The sequence below is a fragment of the Sorex fumeus genome, unplaced genomic scaffold, assembly GCF_029834395.1.
Source record: "Sorex fumeus unplaced genomic scaffold, SorFum_2.1 ptg000044l, whole genome shotgun sequence".
Classification (NCBI taxonomy): domain Eukaryota; kingdom Metazoa; phylum Chordata; class Mammalia; order Eulipotyphla; family Soricidae; genus Sorex; species Sorex fumeus.
In genome coordinates this window covers 8,459,233-8,478,842 of record NW_026606101.1, presented here as the reverse complement: position 1 = coordinate 8,478,842, position 19,610 = coordinate 8,459,233, and the positions used below count along the sequence as shown (strand labels likewise).

The following is a 19,610-nucleotide window of genomic DNA, read 5'->3' as shown; positions in this document are numbered from 1 at the left end:
TCTGCGTTAGAAAAATTTCAGAGAGTAGGTTTTATGGTAAAAGTACCAACAGGTTAATTGATTTGATCAGTTTTATTGGTTTTACTAATTACAGGGGCTTTGTTATTATTTGTTTTAAAGCTATGCATTTGCTCTCATCAGGGAATTGCCAGTTCTTTCAGGAGTAAGGTCGTTAAGAGGTCATTCATATCCTCCAGTTGATTCCACTCTATTCCTCCACATTCTTTTCTTACTGCCAGATACTTGCCATCTTTTCGGACCGGCTGACATGCAGCTCCTTCCTCTTCCCCTTACTCTATTTCTGAGGTGCCGTTCAGAGCAGTGATGGGTAAGCAGAGGCATCTGCCTGAGAAGGAGAAGTCGAGTAGAATTACACATGGTAGAGTTGAACAGAACGTGAAGGCCAGAGAGGGTCTGGGAAGGAGGCAGACGGCTGCTGGGTCAAACCCTAGAGGCCAGCACTTGGGCTGAGTTCTTTACATTCTAAATACGGGCTCCTTTGACACCAGTGAGGTCCATGTTAGAAGGAGAGTGCTTAGTTGATGACTGGAAAGAACGACTGACGCAGGAAGACTGTTGTTGAAAGCTGATTGTCTCACCTACGAAACCTGAGGTTACGATCAGCTTTTACTGAGTTTCCTCTAGGATTGACAGCTGTGGAGAAGATGAGGTGACAAATTGAAATGACATTCAAATGGAAAGATTGTAAACCTGTAGATTTATCCAAAGAGAAGTTACATGGAGAAAATTTAAGTAGCTGTTGGGGTATATTTTATTGATTTTTGGCTTTCTGTGTCACACCTGGTGATGCTCAGGGGTTGCTCCTGGCACTGCGCTCAGACATTACTCTTGGCAGTTCTCAGGGGACCATATGGGGATTGAACCTGGGACAGCCACGTGCAAGGCAAACACCTACCTGCTGTACCATCAATCTGGCCCCAATTTTATTTTATTTGTATCTTTCTTTTTCTTTTGTTTATTAGTTTAGGGGGAGGCTTTGGGTTTGAGGTCCATGTAGTGAGACTCGAACCCAGGCACTTGCCTGCAAAATCATGGGTATTAGCCCTTTGCGCTACCTCCCTGGCCCTACGTGCAATTTTATTTTATTTTGGTTCTTGGGCTGTACCTAGAATTGCTTGCAGTTTACTCTTGGCACTGCACTCAGGGATCACTCCTGCAGGAATCCAAGGACCGTTTGGGGTGCTGTGTGTTGAACCTGTGTTGACTGTGTGTGAGGCAAGCACCCTTCTGGCGATATTATCATTCTGGTCCCCCTCAGAAATTGCATCCCCACTCTGGTGTAATTTCAAATAAGGAGATGAGGGGAGAACTCGCCGAGAAGGTCCTGATGAGAGGAGCGAGGGGGAGATGGGAGGGCAGTGAGGTGACTCAGGGCCGTAGAGGCTCCACCTCTGTTGTAAGGGAGAACAGGAGACCTGTTGGAGGCCTGCGTAAGAGTGCCGGGATCTGCCTCGCAAGAGCAGAATTATATCTTGAAAATAAACGAGAGTAAATTGTAGTAGGACAGAGAGGGAGAAGGGAGACCAGTGATGAGGCACTCAGAGCTTTAGGGGTTGACTCCAGGTGGATAGCAGAGCCAGGGCTGGGAAGAGATTCCCTTCTATATACTTTGAAGGTATAGTAAAAGTATTTTTAATCAGGAGTGATTGAGTCATGTACGAAACGAGCTATCAGTGTAAATTGTTTTCCTTTTTTCCCTAAAATTCATCTCTTTAAAAATATGCAATAATTTGTGTATACCCTAATTTAGTTCCTTGGCTCTAATTTGGTGAGATTTGCTACTAATAATTCATAATAACACAGTGTGGCTAGATTCACCTGAACTCTCAACTCGCCTTGAGGATAAATGTGTGTGTAGGAAGGGGCTGGGAGAGCTGTGGGTGGATGGGCTAGCCACTGCACTTGACTGCGGTGTGGTTTCTTGAAATCCCTATTTAAGATACTGGCATCCGTACTGAGATGTTGGGGTACCTTGTAGAAAGTCACGCAGTGCAAGGCCGCTAACAATAGGCCCAGCCCATCCTCCCCGACTCCCTCCTGCTTCGGCTTCGAGGTTTTCTGATACTTTGCGGGGAACACCTCGGTCACACGCAGGGCTAGTTCTCACTTAGTGACAAGAGTGCAGTACGTCAGAGAAAAAAAGCTTTCCTGGTTTCTTTCAGATTAAAGTTAACAAAGAACTACAGCGTTTAATATTCTGTGAGACCTCTTTATGTGAACATGGAATGCAGACCTAGCCCAGAATTGATATTACAGTTTCATAGTTGATTTAAGCTCAGTCTTGACATTCATTTAATGATTTTTATATATGTATTCTAGAGGTGTTGCGGTGTTAGCATTGATGAGTTGTGGACTTAACTACCCATATGGGGAGGGGGATATATTTTTGTTAAATTATTTCTTTTCAAAGTTTGGCCCACTTTAGTTTTCAGCAGAAGTTCTGGCACTAGATCTCAGTGTCTTCCCAAACAAAGCAACTATCAAAATTGTTATGATCAATCTTTGATGATTTTTTTGTTCAGAAAAATCAGCCATGGACGTTTTGCTTTGTTGGTTCCACCTTTCAGAAGGGACAAAAGCAATGGCATCTGTAGCGCAGTCTCTCTCGCCCCTCCTCCGTGTCCGCGGGAAGAAAGAGGCCTCTGGTCAGGTGTGGGGTTGATCACAATATGTACCTTAGTTCTCTTGTTTTTAAATATGTACATCTTCTAGTCAGTTTTTTTAAAAAGTAGATCTGTCCTATTTTAAAAAAATCTTAAGCTTATACATATTTTTTTCATCTTTTTTTGGGCAGAGAGGCAGATGAAGGCTGTAAAAAACCTTTAGAAAGATTGCTGAACATCTGGCAAGAAAGAAGCGTGTATGGCGGCGAGTTCATACAGCAGCTGAAGTTGTCTATGGAGGACTCCAAGAGCCCTCCCCCCAAAGGTAGAGACCCCACCACACGTTTCCCGCCCCGGGTCTTTGCCTGCTTTCGAATCCCACATGAAAAGCTGCAGTGGGGGCTGCTGGGAGCCACCAGCGAGTCTGCGGTGCTGCAGAGAGATGGTCATGAGCGATGGTGAGAATTGCTGTGGTGCTCCCAGCGTGCCAGCCCGGCCTCGTGTTCGTGCCGCTTCCCACCGGACACCCGAAGTTTTGTGCTCTGCTCTTCTTGACTTTTCTCTGCTTTCCAGATTTTTCTTGCACCTGGGGAAAGAACTAGGTTGTTCAGAGTTGTGGGAAACTTGTTAGTGCCCTGGACTCTGGGTCCATCTGAGCCCGGCCACTGACTGCTGCAGGACCCCAGATAAGTTCCTTGCCCCTTTTAGAACTTAGTTGTATGAAGTATGGACGTGCTGTGGGAACACACGCTTCTGTTCACGTGTTTGGCAGATTGCTGTCCACTCTTGATTTTGGTCGTTTCCGAACTGCTTAGGATATCCCAGGAGATGCTGAACACGATGGAGACATTACTGGGCCCGCTCGAGCAAATATCGATGAACAACGGGAGGACAGTGCTACAGTGCTTTTTTATTTTTAATCTTCTTTATTGGGGGTGGCTCACACCTGACGATGCACAGAGGTTACTCCTGGCTCATGCACTCAGGAATTACTCCTGGCGGTGCTCAGGGACCGTATGGGATGCTAGGAATTGAACCCGGGTCGGCCGCATGCAAGGCAAATGCCCTACCCGCTGCGCTATTGCTCTAGCCCCCAAGAGTAGTACGAGTTCTTAAGAATTCAGGTGATTTTAAGAATTCTTAAGAGTTCATGTTTTCTTTTTTTCTTCTTTCAAAAAAGACTTAAGATCAGACATCTGATTCTCTGACTCTTGGGATGCTCTGCTATCTAATCTTGGGGTTGACATGGCGTGTTTGAACTTCAGTCTGATCTGATGCGGGCTTACTGCTGGGCCGTCAGGTCTGGGTGCTACCAGGGAACTTAGGACCCTCAGAGTCTGAACGGACTCCTAGTTCTTCCATCACTCCCTCTCACTAGCATCTCTTTTCACTCTGATATTGTGTTTTCACACCGTCACTTCATTTTCTACTGTCTAAACTGTCCCAGTCACCGTGTGGTACTTCCACTCTGTTCTCCAAGTGCTGCTCTCCGCTCACACCTTTCCTAGCTGGCCGAGGCCCCTGGTGCCGTTTCCTTTATGTTCCTCTGGACGTTGATTCCCGCCTCTGCTCTGGAACTGAACTAGGATCAGCGTACGCGGTGATGCCATTGGCTCTCAACCATTCGCAGTTTATATCCATGTTCTAGGTGTGATCACATTTCCCGTGACATTCGAGGCTGGAGACCTTCTAAAGGAGACGGGAGTACTGGGGCTGGAGAGATGGAATAGTGGGCTAGGTGCTTGCCTTGCATGTGGCCTGCCCAGATGTTTGATCCCTGGCACCCCATCTGGGTCCAAATGCATCTCCAAGAGGGATCCCTGAGCGCAGAGCCAGGAGTAAGACCTGAGCATTGCCAGGCCTGGCCCCCAAAGAAAAGAAAAGAAAAACAACAGACAGGAGTACTTTCAGACTACGGGTTATTATGATTTTTCTTGGAGCAGACAGGAAACAATTTTGTGGTCATTGGTAGTAACTTGTGGAAAAGCCGTTTTTTTCCTGCTTTGGATTCTGGTACTGTTTTGTGTTGTGTCCTTTGGAAGTCGTCTGCACAGTGCTTGGGAATTAGCCAGCATTCTTTTCTCCACTCTGCCTTAGAGTTCATTGGTAAACAGTGCTGATTCTGTAAAACACCTCTGGGCAAGTGGGAGAGCTCTGGAAGACCGTGTTTGGAGCCGAGTGTTGAATTTCAATTCAGCCAGCATTTGCCAGGCGTGTGCTGCGAGTCAACAGTCACGCTGGACACTCTTGGAAGAGCGAGGAATAGGCCTGTTCTTGGGGAGCAGCCGGGCAACTGGGGGCTTTATGGCCATGGTTGTTTTGAACATAGCTCCGTGGGGTTTTACTTATTTCATTGTATATATTGAGCGTCTATCAGCAGGCAGGCGTCCTCCTCCGTGAAGGATAACCCTGTGGAAAGACGATCTCCCTGTCTCTTCAGTAAAGGGCTGGTCGCGGATCCAAAGAGTTAACACGTGAATCGGTCCCAGTTAACGTGCGCTCTCCTCAGGCTTCACTGGACCTGGTTACCAGAATATTTCATTAGAATCTTTTGGAATATTGGTGTTTCCTAGAAGTTTGTTTTCAAATTTAAATCATGTCAGCTTTGATTCCGGGATAATTGTCCTCAAATAACTTCAGAGTTTGCCTTTGACATGGGAATTTTGCTGTGGTTCTTCGGCAGTTCCTCCCACATGGTGTTCTCTTTTAGCTTTCTTGAGTCGGTCCTGTCTCCCTGGGTGCAAGACACCAGCCCCAGGGCCCCAAGGGCGTCTCTGCTCGTGGGAACACCTAGGCTCCTGGGGACAGGATGGAGCCTCGTTGTCGAGTCACACACGTGTCCTCATACTGTTTAGAAAAGAAAGCTGCAGAGACCGAGGAAACAGTGTTTGTTGAGCGCTTACTGTACACCCCCCTGGCTGCCTTTTTTTGGACTTATCTTAGATCCATACAGCTGCTCTCCTCCAGCTGCTGTGTCAAATCATTACACGTTCTTTTCCCGTTTCAGATGCGAACAGTAAGGCTCAAAGGGCTTAGTAATTTTGTCCAAACGGATAATGATCAGACCCGTTAGAGTCCAGCTGACTTTAAAGCCCATTCTTCAGAAAACAACAGTGCTGCTACCCTGGCACTGTGCTTGGGGTCGGGGCTCCCTCCAGCCTTCGGTTCCAAATCTACCCTGGTCGGTGGGCTTGCATCAGGGTATGGAGTAATGAAAGGCCACCCAGCTTTCCTGGGCCTTCAGACAGTTGAGCTGAAGGCCATAGCAGGAGTTGAAACTCAGACTTCCTTGCACCTGGGGAAAGAGTAAGGAGGTTCCGGTTCTTGCCTTGCACATGGCCAAGCCTCGTTCCATCTCTAGCACCACATATGGTCCCCTGGGCTTAGCACCTGGCATGAACACAGCCGGGTGTGACCCCAGATACTTATAAAATAAGTAAATATAAAATAAAATCAGACCGCGGGGGGCCATTGAGGTGGCTAAGCAGGCTGAGCACAGACTTTGCATGCAGGAAGCCTCAGGTTTGACCTGATCCTCTGTGATCCCCTCAGGCAGGGACAGAAGAGGTTTCTGAGCATCTGCTGGTGTCCCCAAACCTCCCAAGGTCAGTCAGGTGCCCAGAGTGTGGATCCCAGCACTGATCATTTCCAGCCGTGTGACCTTGGCCATCGCATTTGACCCCTCAGAGCCCTAAATTAAGGCACTTGCAGCTAACCCTGGTTCAATCCCTGGCATCATGTTTGGTCCCCTGAGCCCCATCAGTACCCTGGGCACAGAGCCAGGTGACACCAGGTAGGGTTGTGGTGAGATAATTGGAGATGTATAGGCTAGATAAAAATCAGGGTAAAACTTGTAACATCTACCCCAATGCTAGCATCTGACGTTCTTAGTTTATAATTATGACCCTGTAGCAAAAGCACGTATGTTCCTATGTTCAGTACCCCAGACCCTGGTCTTGTGCCAGGAGAGAACAGTGGTTAGAGCAGCTGTTTCCGAGCTGCACCTCTAGGTCTGTCACTCAGTTCTGAGATGGACACTGGCTGGGCTCCCTGGGCCAGCCCTTTGTTTCCCGCCTGGGTTTCTCCCCAAGTAAAGTTGAGTGGTCCGAAAAATGAGAGCTCCTTTATTTTCCAAGGAGGGAACAAAGAATGTGAGGTGCTGCAAATAGTACTTGCTAATTCTTTTCTCAGTATAAAAGTGTTTTTTATATATATATTTATTTATTTGTTTATTTTGCTTTTTGGGTCACACCCAGCGATGCACAGGAGTTACTCCTGGTTCATACACCCAGGAATTACTCCTGGCGGTGCTCGGAGGACCATATGGGATGCTGGGAGTCGAACCTAGGTCGTCTGCGTGCAAGGCAAATGCCCTACCTGCTGTGCCGTTGCTCCAGCCCCTAAAAGTTATATTTTTAAAAAGTCAGTTATACCCCAGATTTTCTTTTAATTTAAAAAAAATACGAAATTTGTAAGATTTTCTTCCCCCTTAATTTCCGAAAATAAATTAATTTAGAAGATCAGCTTCACTGGTAGATTGCCTGTGTTTCATAAATAATCTGAGGGCCTTCAGGCCAACCTTTTGCCTTAAAGTTAGTCTCCATTCAGTCCTGGTATCTAAGGTGTCACCACAGTTAGGTCTGCAGAAACCTTTAGGGAATTGATTACCTGGAGGTGAGCTGAGCCTCAGGCCTGGTAGAGACTTGGGGAAGGCTCATGTGTCAAAGAGAAAAAGGCACTGGGTCAGGGCCACCTCAGTGTTTGCAGTGCTGTGAGCAGGACCATGGTGGTAGACGGGGTGCCTCAGTTTACACGCAGGTGTGGGCTGTGCCCATAGATTTCCTGTCTAGTGGCTGTGTGTCTAGGCTAGAATGGTCACCCCTGCTGCTCACTTTGTCCAGCAGAGTGAGGGCAGCAATGGTGGGCGTTACTGGCTCAGGACTGGTACTTTCCCAACTCTGCCCTCAGAGATTCCAGCACGGGAGATGACCAGCAAGCGACTCACTGTATCTGTTAGCAAGGGGAAGCCAGGTCACTTGCCCCTGTGCTCTCGCTGTGGCCCCTGGGGCCCTCATCCTCTTGCCTCCAGTTGGGTTCTGCCAACGTCCAAGGGCCAGAGGAAGAGAACCTGGAGCCAGCCTCTCTCCCCCAGGCCCAGGGCCAGAAGATGGAGCGAGAGGTAGTGAGGGGAGCTGAGAGAGGGGGGAGGGGGGAGTACTCAGGCCACCACCATTGCTACAGATCAGGCCTTGAACTTGGGTGTCCACGCCAGGGCTTGAACAGAGGTAAGATGGTTACGCGCTCGGCTTCCAGGGTATGCCCGTAGTAAAGGTCTGGTCTTGGCTGGGAGGGGAGTGACTGGCCAGGGCAATGCAAAGGACAGAGGGCCACGAGGGCTCTGGGAAGCAGCCCTCAGTGAGTGGTCTCCGAGCCTGTACCCAGAGGGTTGTGTGAGGAGGGGTGTTGATACAGGAAGCAGCAGCCCAGGCTTAGGGGGCCTGCCGGTGAGGGAGAAACAGCCGTCCCCCTGCGTCAGTGGAGAAGGGAGGCTCCCAGCTGACCGTCCCTCACGGCAGCAAAGGCTCTAAAATGGTTCTCAGTGCTCTCGGGTGAATGGGGTTGGGGATGGTACGGAGAAGCCCAGAGTAGGAGGTGGCTGGCGTTGCAGGCCTCAGGCTGGGCTCCAGAGGCCATTGAGTGCCAGGAGGCAGTGGGGGCGGGGGCGGGGGTGGGGATTTGGGATTGTGGTTCATGTGGTTCATGTGGTTTCACGTTGAATGGTTTCTCAGAGGGCTTTGAAAACAGGAGGAGTCAAGTTTTTTCTGCCTTTTTTAGAGTGATTTAGCAGTTTGAGTGGTTTTCCAGGTGTTGGACTGGAACAAAACAAGAGCACAATTGCTTTGCTTTTTCTGCTCCAGCCTGGCCACTTCTGCTGTGCCACTTTGGCGCTGCAGTGGCCAAATGTCTGCATGGACCATACTGTGTGCTAGTAGTCTATCGGTCAGTTACTTTGAGCAAAGTGCTATTCGCTGTTCTGTATGAGATGACAGCTCTGGGCCAGAGAGGTAGTACAGTGGGTAAGGCACTTGTCCTGCCTGCAGCCTACCGGGTTTGACACCCCCCCCCCCTCCCCACCCCCCAACCCCCCCGCCGGCACTGTGGATGGTCCCCTGGGCACCAGCAGGAATGCTCTCTGAGCACGGTGGGTGTGGCCCACCCCCGTTAATAGACCAGTAAAAGTATCTACGCACATTGCATGGCAGGCCAGACTGGCCACCTGGCGGGAGAGCTGAGGCTGATAATGATCCTGCCGGGGAAATGGCCGTTGTTCTCTGGCTGTCAGCATTTTGGTCCAGGAATTAAAATTCTGTTGATCACAAATGTACATGTAAACAAGATAGTAATACTAGGGGCAGTTCAGCATAGAATGAAAAATTAGAAACTTTGAGGATAAAAATGTCCTATCTGTTTGTAGCTTCTGAGTGTGGTGTGAAGGGTGTGGCCTGAGGGTCTGAGCGCGCACCTGTCCTGGGTGCAGCCCCTGCCGGCTTCTGTCACCTGCTCTGAGTGCTGGGGGACAGCGCCCTCATGTTCGGTCATGGGAAGGGTCTTGTTGCATCACTGCCTCTGGGACATTGTCATCTTCTCATTGTAGCCCCTTTCCTCGCCTGACTTCTCGCTGATGACTTGAATCTGGGGTGGTGGGGGTCCAGCTTCTTCCGCCAGCTGTTTCTCTGGGGGCTCGTTTAGGGTCCCTTCATTGATCACTTCCAGTGTGATTCTTAGCGTCTTTGCTTCCTTTCCCTCTTCGGTCGATTCCCTTCTGAGTATTCATTTTAATAAAATGTCATGGATTTTATCACTGGGAGACAAAGAGACAACACAGCTAAACACTTTGCTGTCTCTGTGTGACCTGAATAGCAGATGTGCAGTGACCAATCAGTGACCTTGAAAGAAGTGATGTGATTGGTCACTGGTTATGATGCACTGCTCTTATTTATGTGGTGGTTCGGGGGCTGAAGTTAGCAGCGAGGTTTATTCTTTATGCAATTACTCAGAGCTATATGCCATGGTAACTGAAATTTGAACCTTGTGTTTGAAGAACTGGTGTAATTTAAACCTTGGTAACAAATCTGCACACGGTAGAATCACGCTGAGTAAGGGCCATCTGCATTGCAAATGCTTGCTGGGTCTCTGCATAGAGTAATTTTTTCCTTTTTATTAAAAAAAGAATAAAACCCATGAAATTGACCTAGCTTTCACATCAAACAATAGTTTGGTCAGTTTATGTATCTATATTCTATATATCATATATATACATATATATGTATTCGTCGATTGCCTCGAGCAGGCCCCAGTAATGTCTCCTTCTCCTAGCCCTGAGATTTTTTTTAAAAAGTGCCATATTCAAGGCTCTTTCAGAGTTAGGAGAATGAGACCCATCATTGTTACTGGTATATATTAGAAAACAGTAACCATGCCCTTGATCTCAGAAGTTCTTTATTCTGGACTGGGGGCCTGAGCTTGCTCCCTGGTACATGGGGTGGGATTTGGGAGGTGGAGGAACTGAAAGACATTCTGGTTTGTCCTGGGTCCTTCGAGGGGGGGGGGGGTCACCTTTTCCGACAGCTGGAGGAGCAGGTAGGTAAGACTCGGTAATTTGTGTATGATGAAAAGAGCAAATTTTGATATATTCTGCTTTTCTGGGTCTTTATTTCCTTACCTGTAAAATGGAGTTACCGTGTCTCAGAACGTTCAGGACTACATACAGACCATCACAGCACAGGGCACATGTGCGCATCCAGAAATTTCTGTACTTTCCAAACTAGACTTTGTCTTTACATGTATGTTCCTCGGATGTTAGAACTTACTTTATATTTAGTCCAGTTTGATACTAAAGGAATGATTTTGGAATTAAAGCACGTAAATTTTAAATCACCCAGAATAATCATTTAAAAAATGTAAAATCGTCTCCAAATTAGTTAATTTTAAAACGATAACAACTTATTTTTCTGAATATTTTCAATCATATTCACAGCAGTGTTTCTTTTGAATTTAAAGGTAAATTTAGGCCCGTTTTTAAAGAAATAGCTCACAAGATACTTGAGTTTAGAGTTTTGACTACAATCTTATCTATGGTTTTCTTTCTGTTTTACAATATCACGATCATGATCATCCTGTTGTTCTTCAATTGCCTCGAGCAGGCACCAGTAACGTCTCCTTCATCCTAGCCCTGAGATTTTAAAGAGTGCCATATTCAAGGCTCTTTCAGGGTTAGGAGAATGAGACCCAGTTTTACAATATATGAAGTATAATAGTATAATCTATTTTGTTTGAAATAAACTCTACCAACGGTCACATGTTTCAGCTTACTTCACTGTATTATCTGATAGTCTTCTCACTATTCTATTTGTCCTGTTCACCTTTGAGATTCTGAGGTTTGGTGGCTGGAGAGAGTGCAGGGCTGCAGGAGTGCTTTGCCAGTTGGAGGCCCACCTGTGATCCCTGGCAGCACCAGGCTGTGGCCAACCCAGGCCTCTGTTCCCAAAGTTGATAGTGAAGTTTTAAATCAAATGTGTTTCACTCCTGGAGGAGTGTTTCAGTGGCATTTTCTAATGAGTTGGTCTGAGATGACTCTTCACAAGCCATTGGACTCCTCTGTAGTGCAGGGAACTGGCACCATTTTGCAGCCACTGGCGTGAGGGTTCATCTCGGCTGTCTCTGGGCTGTCCATCCTCTCAGTCTTACCTGGGGCCTGTTGTGCCGCGTGTAACCCACACATTCATCAGTTTTTAAAATTACTTTTAGCGACAGAGGAGAAGAAATCTCTGAAGCGAACATTTCAGCATATACAAGAGGAAGAGGATGATGACTACCCTGGGAGCTACTCTCCCCAGGACCCTTCTGCTGGACCCCTCCTGGTATGTTTACACTCCTGGGGCACAGCGCCACAGCGGACAGTGGCTGTGAGTGGACGATTGTGGCCACCAGGTGGCGCTGCTGACCAGTAGCATGGGCACCCCGGGCAGGACCTGCCGGGCAGTCTCCGGGTGGCAGGCCCAGCTTCTCTGTGTCCTGATGCCGAGAGGGATTTCTGTTTTATAGTGCACTTAAGCTCAGGGTCTTTTGGGCGCCTATAGTTGAAAATACTCTTAAAAAGATCTTTGCGAAAGGGTGGATAAACTTATAAAAACACGAGAAGGCCTCTGCCGTGACTTGTCTTCCCAGGACAGACGGTTCTCCTCAGAAACTCCCCGTTCTCTGCAGCAGGCTCTGGCCACAGTGGACGCCTGTGCGGGAACGATGTCAGTGTTCAAGCAAGGAAGGCGCCTTCCCTGACTTAGTTACTGTCCCCTTGCCTTGTTTGGCACTTCTGTAAATCAGCGTGTGAGCTGTCATTGGTTTAGGTTAGTGATTCACTTCTTTACAGTGTAAGTAAGAAAACGAGGCTCCAGGGGACAGATTCGGAACTGATGTCCTGATTTGCATGTGGGCCTGACTTCATGCTCTTTTAACTGAGTTATGTAGCCTCTTTTGTTCAAACCGTCTTTATCACGCCTGCGTATGTTCAAGGCCTATGTAAATAAGAAGCATGTTCTGATTTGTGTGTTAAGGTGTTGAATTAGAGAAGGGACTAAATCAAAAACAGTATCAGGTTACAAGTGCACTTTAAAACAGAGAGGGCCAGAGCCACAGTACAGCAGGTAGGGCATTTGCCTTGCATGCAGCCAACCTGGTTTGATCCCCGGCATCCCATAGGGTCCCCGAGCACAACCAGGAGTAATTCCTGAGTGCAGAGTGAGGAGCAACTCCTGACCCAAGAAGCAAAAAAAAGAAAAGCCCGACACAAAGACTTTCAGGAGCTGGAGTGATAGCACAGCGGGTAGGGCGTTTGTCTTGCACGCGACTGACCCGGGTTCGATTCCCAGCATCCCATATGGTCCCCTGAGCACCGCCAAGAGTAATTCCTGAGTGCAAAGCCAGGAGTAGCCCCTGTGCCTCACCATGTGTGACCCAAAATGCAAACAACAACAACAAGACTTTCAAGAGCAGCCTGGATTAGTGACTTTTTTGGGTCCTCAGCCTGTGTTGTCAGGTCCCCCCAGAGCATGACCGGTAGACTGTCTATCAGTGTTCTGGTCAGCACTTGCACAATCCAGGAAGAGGTTCCGTTCTTGGTTTGCTCTTTGTAGCTTTTCCCGCTTATAATGAATAAGTTTGGCATTTTGAATTTTAGGAGTGTTTGCCAAAATGGAAATAAGTCATTTTGGTGGTATTGATTTGGTAGCACGCAGTCAGCCCCTGCAGGCTCACTGAGGGGCTGTGGTGGCCGTGCCCGGGCTCTCAGCGAGACCCTTCTTCGCTTGGAAACACGCGCCACTGAAACTGAGCAGGACCAGCCTAGCTGTTTCCTCAAATTGCAGGAAAACATGCTCTTACAAGTCATTTTGAAGAGTTATATAGTTTATTAATATCTGCCATGGGCTTAGAAAATTCTGGTTTTAGATTGTCTCAGAAGCCATCTCATGAGCTTCAATATAAGCTGTAGAACTAAGAATAATTTTTCCTTATGTCAGGAATGATTTTTTGTTTGTTTGTTTTAAGAGTGTGTGCTTCATATAGCTTCACTTAATTTCTGTGAAGTTCCTTTTTAATGGCTAGTGTTGTTGTGTTATACAGACCGAGGAGCTCATCAAAGCTCTGCAGGACCTGGAAAATGCTGCTTCGGGGGATGCCACGGTCCGACAGAAGATCGCATCCCTGCCCCAGGAAGTGCAGGACGTGTCTCTGTTGGAGAAGATCACAGGTGAGAAGGGGGCATCCGAGGGAAGCACTCAGGGCTTCCGCTCACGCTTAGAGCTGCAGGTGCAGATTTCCCCTGTGGCGTGTTGCGGGGGGGGGAGGTTAGAGCATAACTAGTGTGTTGAACAGGGTCACTGTTGAAATCGCCTGGGCTTGAGGAGTGAACCTAGAAATGAGGAGGGAAGTGGCGGCAGTGACAGCCCGCCGCAGCCCGAGGACCCTCTGGTCTCGGGAAGCAGTGCATGGGGGATGGGGAATGAGCATTAAAGTTGAGATGTTCTCACAACGGAACCATCACGAGTCCGCGCTCTGTGGTGGGTAAATGGTGCACTGGCACTCCTGTAGATGATGGCGCCTTCAGCGGAGCCCCAGCTGTGTGCTGTGGGTCAGTGGTGCACCTTCTGGGTTTCCCCAGTCCAACAGGGGGCCTGTTGGTCCTCCTACTCTAGGAGTGGGGAAGTGAGAGGTGGAGAAAGCCAAGCCTGAGTATTTCCAGAGAATGTCCCGTGCTGGCTGGGATCATCTTCAGGCGTCGCTGGCCCTCTCCTCTCCATCAGAGGAATGGGGCGGGGAGTGCTCTCGTTGCCACACTCAGCAGACGCCTTGAGATTCCAGCCTCATCTCTGAAACCCATGTTCTTTCCGATACTTTTCCAAATTCCCCACTTTACCCCTCCAGTTTCTTCGTTTGTCTGCCTCAGTGACTTCATGTCTCTCCATCCAGACCAGGCCAAGGTCGCCTGTGAAGTATTTCCTCCATTCAACAACCGGCTAAGGCCCGCTGTGTAGTGTTGTCTATCCACAGCAAGAGTTAAGTGCTAAGAGGAAAGAGCAGGGGTTGGGGGTGAAGGGTAAGTCGGGTTATTCTGTTCATGTGTTGTATAGTGCTGGGAATCGAACCCCAGGGCTTCTTATTTGTAAAGCGTGTGTCATACCACTGAGCATAGTCCCAGCTCTTTTTCACTGTGACTCGCAAAGCTATTCAGAGTTGAGTGCCAGCACCAATCCCACCCCCAGCGTCAGCTCCCCTCCACCAGCGTCCCCAGGTTCCCCCCGGGCCATTTTGCCAGGCCCCCTAAGTTTGGGGGCTCTTGCAGGCAGTTTTATTATCTTTGATTTCGGGGGCTCCATGTAGTGGTGCTGTGGGAGGCAGTCCCAGCTCCTAAGAGGGCTCGGGAGACCCTGTGGAGCATGCCGGGAACCAGCCAGGGCCCCGCATGCACGATGCAAAGGTGCACTCTAGTGCTCGAGCTCTCTTCTGGCCAGCGGGGTGATGGTTATTCACTCACTTTGGGTCCTGCACTGGGTGTCACTCAGGGATCATTGCTGGAGAGGCTCCAGGAGCGTGAGTGAATCTGGGAGTTGAATCCTGGTTGACCACGTGCAGGGCAAATACCCTCCTTGTCCGCAGCTCTGGGGAGGTGCAGAAGCCTGCCTGGCTGGATAGAGACAGAAGTGCGAGAGGCGTTTCGCCCCTACCCCCCCCCCCCCCCCCCCCCGGGTGAAGTAGTCTGTTGACCTTCCCACCTTTCCCAGCCATCACTCTCTCTATAGCCTCATTCATATTCTTCTTAGTTGGGTTAGGGTTAGGGTTTATTTAGCTTTTTGAGAGGTTGGGGGGGCGGGGGCAAAGGAAAGCCTGCCAGTGTGTGTTCAAGGGTCATGGGCACTGTTCCCAGCGACCCTCAGCCAACTGGGCCAGATGGCTCAGTAAGGCCCCACGCACAGTGCTGGGAAGAGGTTCAGAGGGTTTTATGATCACTCCTTCACAGACACCCTCGGTTCCTTTTGCTCTTCCCCCTCCACTTTTAACTCCTGGGATTGCACCTAAGATTTCATACGTGCAAAGCAGGTGCTTGCCACTGTGAGCCTAAATTCAGCTTTTAAGACTCTGTAATATGGGCTGGAGTTCAGCGGGGAAGGCATTTGCGTTGCAAGTGGCTGGCCCAGACTCAATCTCTAGCATTCATGTGGTCCCCTGAGCCCTGCCAGGAGTGATCCCGGCGCACAGAGCCAGGAGTAAGCCCTTAGCACAACTAGGAATGGCCCAAAAGTAACCCAAAAAAACTGAAAATTAAAAGTTATAATAGAGATTTTTATTTTTACTATTGGAATCATGATCTGCAAAAACTGGAGCAAGTGAAGCCAGTTAATACGTAAAACTGGCGGTGTATTTAATTTCGTCCATCTTTTTGGCCTGAAGGTTTAATGCACGGTTTTTAAAGGCTGTGTATTTATTTAGATGGTTAATTGTGGCAGAACATAACAGAATGGCCTGTCTTACCCATTTTAAACGTACAGTTCAGCAGCAGTCAATATACTCACCTGGTTGTGCAACCAACTTCCGGAATCGTTTACGTCTTAGAGAACCGAAACTGTGCCCGCTAAGTAACGTCTGCTCCTTGCCCGTCCCTGACTCCCGGAACCTCTGCTTCTGGTTCCCCTCCCCTTGATCTGCGCGGCCCCCCCGTGAGGAGGGGAAGCAGGCGGGAGTCTGGGCTGAGCATGCAGTTTCCTGACCCCGCTCCTCTCTCGTGCGTAGACCTGTGCCTTCTCACCTGTCCAGTGGGCGTTGCTCCAACAGTTCTCCCCCTTTCCTCGGAGTCTTCCTGTTTTCTCCGTTGGATCATTTTCCGTGCATACACGTGTGTTTTTCCTCCCGCACGGGAAAGGCTCGCCCTCTCTCCGTATCGCCCCTGCTGGAGCTCCTGCCCCTGCACCGCCTTCCCAGCCGGAGCGCCTGTGCTCGCTCTCCTCTCTCCTTCTCCTTCCCTCCCTTCCCGCCGGGCTGGCGCTGCTCCTGCCACAGGGGACTCGAACATCGCCAGATTCCACGGCGAAATTTCTGCCCAGTTTTAACCTCAGTCCTTTGACCCAGTGGTTTTTCTTTTCCTTCATGGAAATAATTTTTCACTTGGTGTGGTGGACAGAATAATCACCCCTCTGGCCATAAATGTCCAAGATCTAGTTCACAGGGCCCATGAGGACTTTATCTGACTTGCATAGAGAGATCTTGCAGGTATGACTAAGAATCTGGAAGTGAGGAGATTGTCCCGGACTGTTCGGTGGGCCCAGTGTTGTCATGGGGTTTTCGTAGGATGGTGGGGGGGGGGGGGGGCGAATCAGGAGTGGGAGCAGAAGCTGGAGTGATGCACTTGCATTGTGGAGGGGCCCATGATGATGAGTACTAAGACAGTGCCGCTACATTGGCCGAGGCCACTAAGGTGGTCCTGGTTATTATGAGAGCAGTCAGCTACAACTCCATGTTCTAGCTTTCCTCTTCCCTCTGATAACATCTTTCCCGTCTCCTTTGCTGGTTTACTCACTTTTTATGTTTGATAAAGACTTCTTTGGGGGAGGGGGGAGCGTTTGCACCCCGCCAGTGTTCAGGGCTTCTTCCTGACTGGCTCTGGCGGGTGCCCTCTCGCTCACTGCCTCTCTGGCCTTGCTGGCTGCTTTTAGCTCCACTTGGTGACCTCCAGTATCCTTTAGTGTCGTGCTGACGCTTCCTAGTACACGTCCCTCCTGTTGGCCTCTCCTGGAGGGCGAGACCCCTGACCTCCCGGCCCCACTCATGCTATCGGCAGCATTTTCCATGCCTTCACTTAAAGAAGGTAGGTTTCCAGGGAGCGCCGAGGAAATTTTTTTGGAGTTTTTATTTTTTTCCTTCCCTGAAAAGGAAGAAGTAGGTCAGATAAGTGTGGGAACTTACAAACTTGACCTATTTTTATGGGCCCTATGACTTTTCTATTTTTGTTTGGGGGGCACACCTGGCAGTGCTCAGGACTTACTCCTGACTCTGCTCAGGGTTCACTCCTGGTGGGCAGCGGGCGGATATGTGGGGTGCTGGGGATTTAACCTGGGTCTCCATGCACCTTCCCCACTGTGCTCTCTTTTCCACCCTCGGCCCGATACTTTTATTCTTCAGCACAATTGCTTCCTAGACAATGAAATGTGATCCGCTTATTAGACCTAAAATTCATTTGGTGCGTAATAATGGGTCCTTTTTTAGAAGATAGCATACTTTGTACATAGTAGTGGTATGTATTATCTTAGGGGACTTTGTTTCACTTATTTTTATGTGTGTCTGAGGCATATTTTTTGCGAAGGGTTAAATTCAGGAGCACTCGCATACCTTGATCAGATGCAGATTGTGCTGAGTGGAGAAAGATTCTCACATGCAGGTCCGAGGCTTGCGCAGCTGGAGAGGTGGGGTCTTGGAGGGGGTACTAGTTCGGGGTTCCTGCTCCTCAGCTGACCACCTGAGATATACCTGGCTCTATCTGGTTTTCATGCTTAGTTGCCGCACCCAAGAAATGAGTGCATGCTGTTGTGTTTCAGAGTTGTTTACAAAGGATACTTAACAAGAGTATGAATGAAAACGCATTTTTTAAATTCCTGGGGGTAAGGGGAAAAAGGACTTCATTGTAGAATCTTAAGTCTCTTGTTTATTTGTAGAACGTTTTACAGAAATAGGCATCTAGAAACACTTCACCATAGTCCCTGCCCTGGACTGTTGCGTCATTTCGGGTAATTGAGGAAGGTCCTGCCTGTCAAAGACGAGAGTACGTGTCCAGAGTGCTCTGTCAGCCTGGCCGTTGTCTGCCCACAGGTGTTCTGGTGTATTCTTCGACCCTCCTGGGGGAGAAGCTGTTAGTCTCTCCCAAAAATGTATGCAGTCATTTCTATATGATGTGTATATTGTCTCAGTTGTTTCTGTCTCGTTTGTATTTAGACAAAGAGGCAGCTGAACGTCTTTCAAAAACAGTCGATGAAGCGTGTCTGTTACTCGCAGAGTATAACGGGCGCCTGGCTGCCGAGCTGGAGGACCGGCGCCAGCTGGCGCGGATGCTGGTGGAATACACCCAGAGCCAGAAGGATGTCTTGTCGGAGAAGGAGAAAAAGCTGGAAGTGAGTACACTGCAGGCCAGACCCGGACTGTCCACGCCTGCCTTCCTGTAACCCACACCAGGAGACTGTTATTAGGCCTCAATTAGCACATGTTCTGTCTTTTTAAAAATTCATGAGATGGGAACAGTCCATCATCTATTACAGTAGGTTGACGCTAGTTGAAATTAGAGTCATATTTCTCTATGCCCCAGAAAGAACAAATCAGAATGCAGGAAAGATTGAACTCTTAAAATCGTGTATTAAGGATCTTAGTATTATTTCAGTTTGAACTCACATTTTTTAATGTAGACACTCTTTGGAGTGTCGCCATAAAAAACTGGAGGTCGCCAGAGCAGGAGAGCACCTAGTAGTAATTGGGAAAAGCTAAATCAGACTTTCCTTCTTTGGGTTTCTGATTGCATCCAAGCTAAGGCCAGGAAGGCGCCTGCCCCGAAGCTGTGCCTGCAGTTGGGGCAGTGTGACGAGCCTGTCCAGACCTCTGGGGGAGCCGAGCCGTAGGCGGGCGCATGTGGGGCTGTGGGGGAGCTGCCCCTAACTAGGCGCCTGTGGAAACCGCTGCTGGCCCTGAGTGCCAGCGCCGCTCTCCGCAGTGTCTGCACCCCTCTTAAAACAGACCTGGGCACCAGTCTCAGCCAGTGGTGTGGAAGGGAAGGACAGGTCAGAGGTGGGAAACTAATCACATGTTTAGAGAAGTCCCCTGCCCCGACTCCTGAGCGCGGGGACCACTTTCTCCGGCGCAGAGCAGGGCCACTTTGCATGGCTGCTCCCCTTACGGTCCTGTCAGCTGACTCGTTTCTGTTTTCCTCGCCATGTCCTGAACATGACTGAGGGCGCTCTGGTGGGCAGTGGGAACTTGCTATTTCTAGCCTGCCTGGAGGTGGAAGGTGGGAAACGACTAAGGAAAGAGTTGGGCATCGATGTAGCAGTGGGCACTGGCCAGAGAGTCCTTCGGGGAGCCTCGCGAGCTGTACCAGACGGTCATTTATCTGAAATGCTCATCTTTCACTGAGGAAGCATTTTCCAGCACCGTGCCCCGGGACTAATAAGAGAGTGTAATTAATGATTCTGGTTGTAAGTCACCATGCCATCTGTTGAACTGCCCCTTGGCGACACATTAAGGGCTTTCTCTGATCTGTCAGACATTGATTATCATGAGCAGCTGTTGTTGGGTAGAATGTGGCAAGCTACCATGGAGGACAGCGTCTTTGAGAAGGAGACCAAGGGTGGGGAGTTGGTTAACTCTTTGCGGCCCTTCCTACGGATGTACATGTCT

General features: G+C 49.1%; 1 protein-coding gene across 2 annotated transcripts in view; it reads left to right on the top strand.

Annotated features, from left to right (window-relative positions):
- Window positions 1–19,610, top strand: part of RPRD1B (regulation of nuclear pre-mRNA domain containing 1B) — a 54,914-nt gene that overhangs the window by 12,310 nt on the left and 22,994 nt on the right. Inside the window, exons 3-6 of one of the 2 annotated variants that reach the window (XM_056121216.1) lie at window positions 2,816–2,949; window positions 11,433–11,545; window positions 13,305–13,431; window positions 18,162–18,337. In XM_056121216.1, coding sequence (XP_055977191.1) covers window positions 2,816–2,949; window positions 11,433–11,545; window positions 13,305–13,431; window positions 18,162–18,337 — 550 coding nt within the window. The remainder of the gene's footprint in view (window positions 1–2,815; window positions 2,950–11,432; window positions 11,546–13,304; window positions 13,432–18,161; window positions 18,338–19,610) is intronic. The other variant, XM_056121217.1, reaches the window with a different exon arrangement.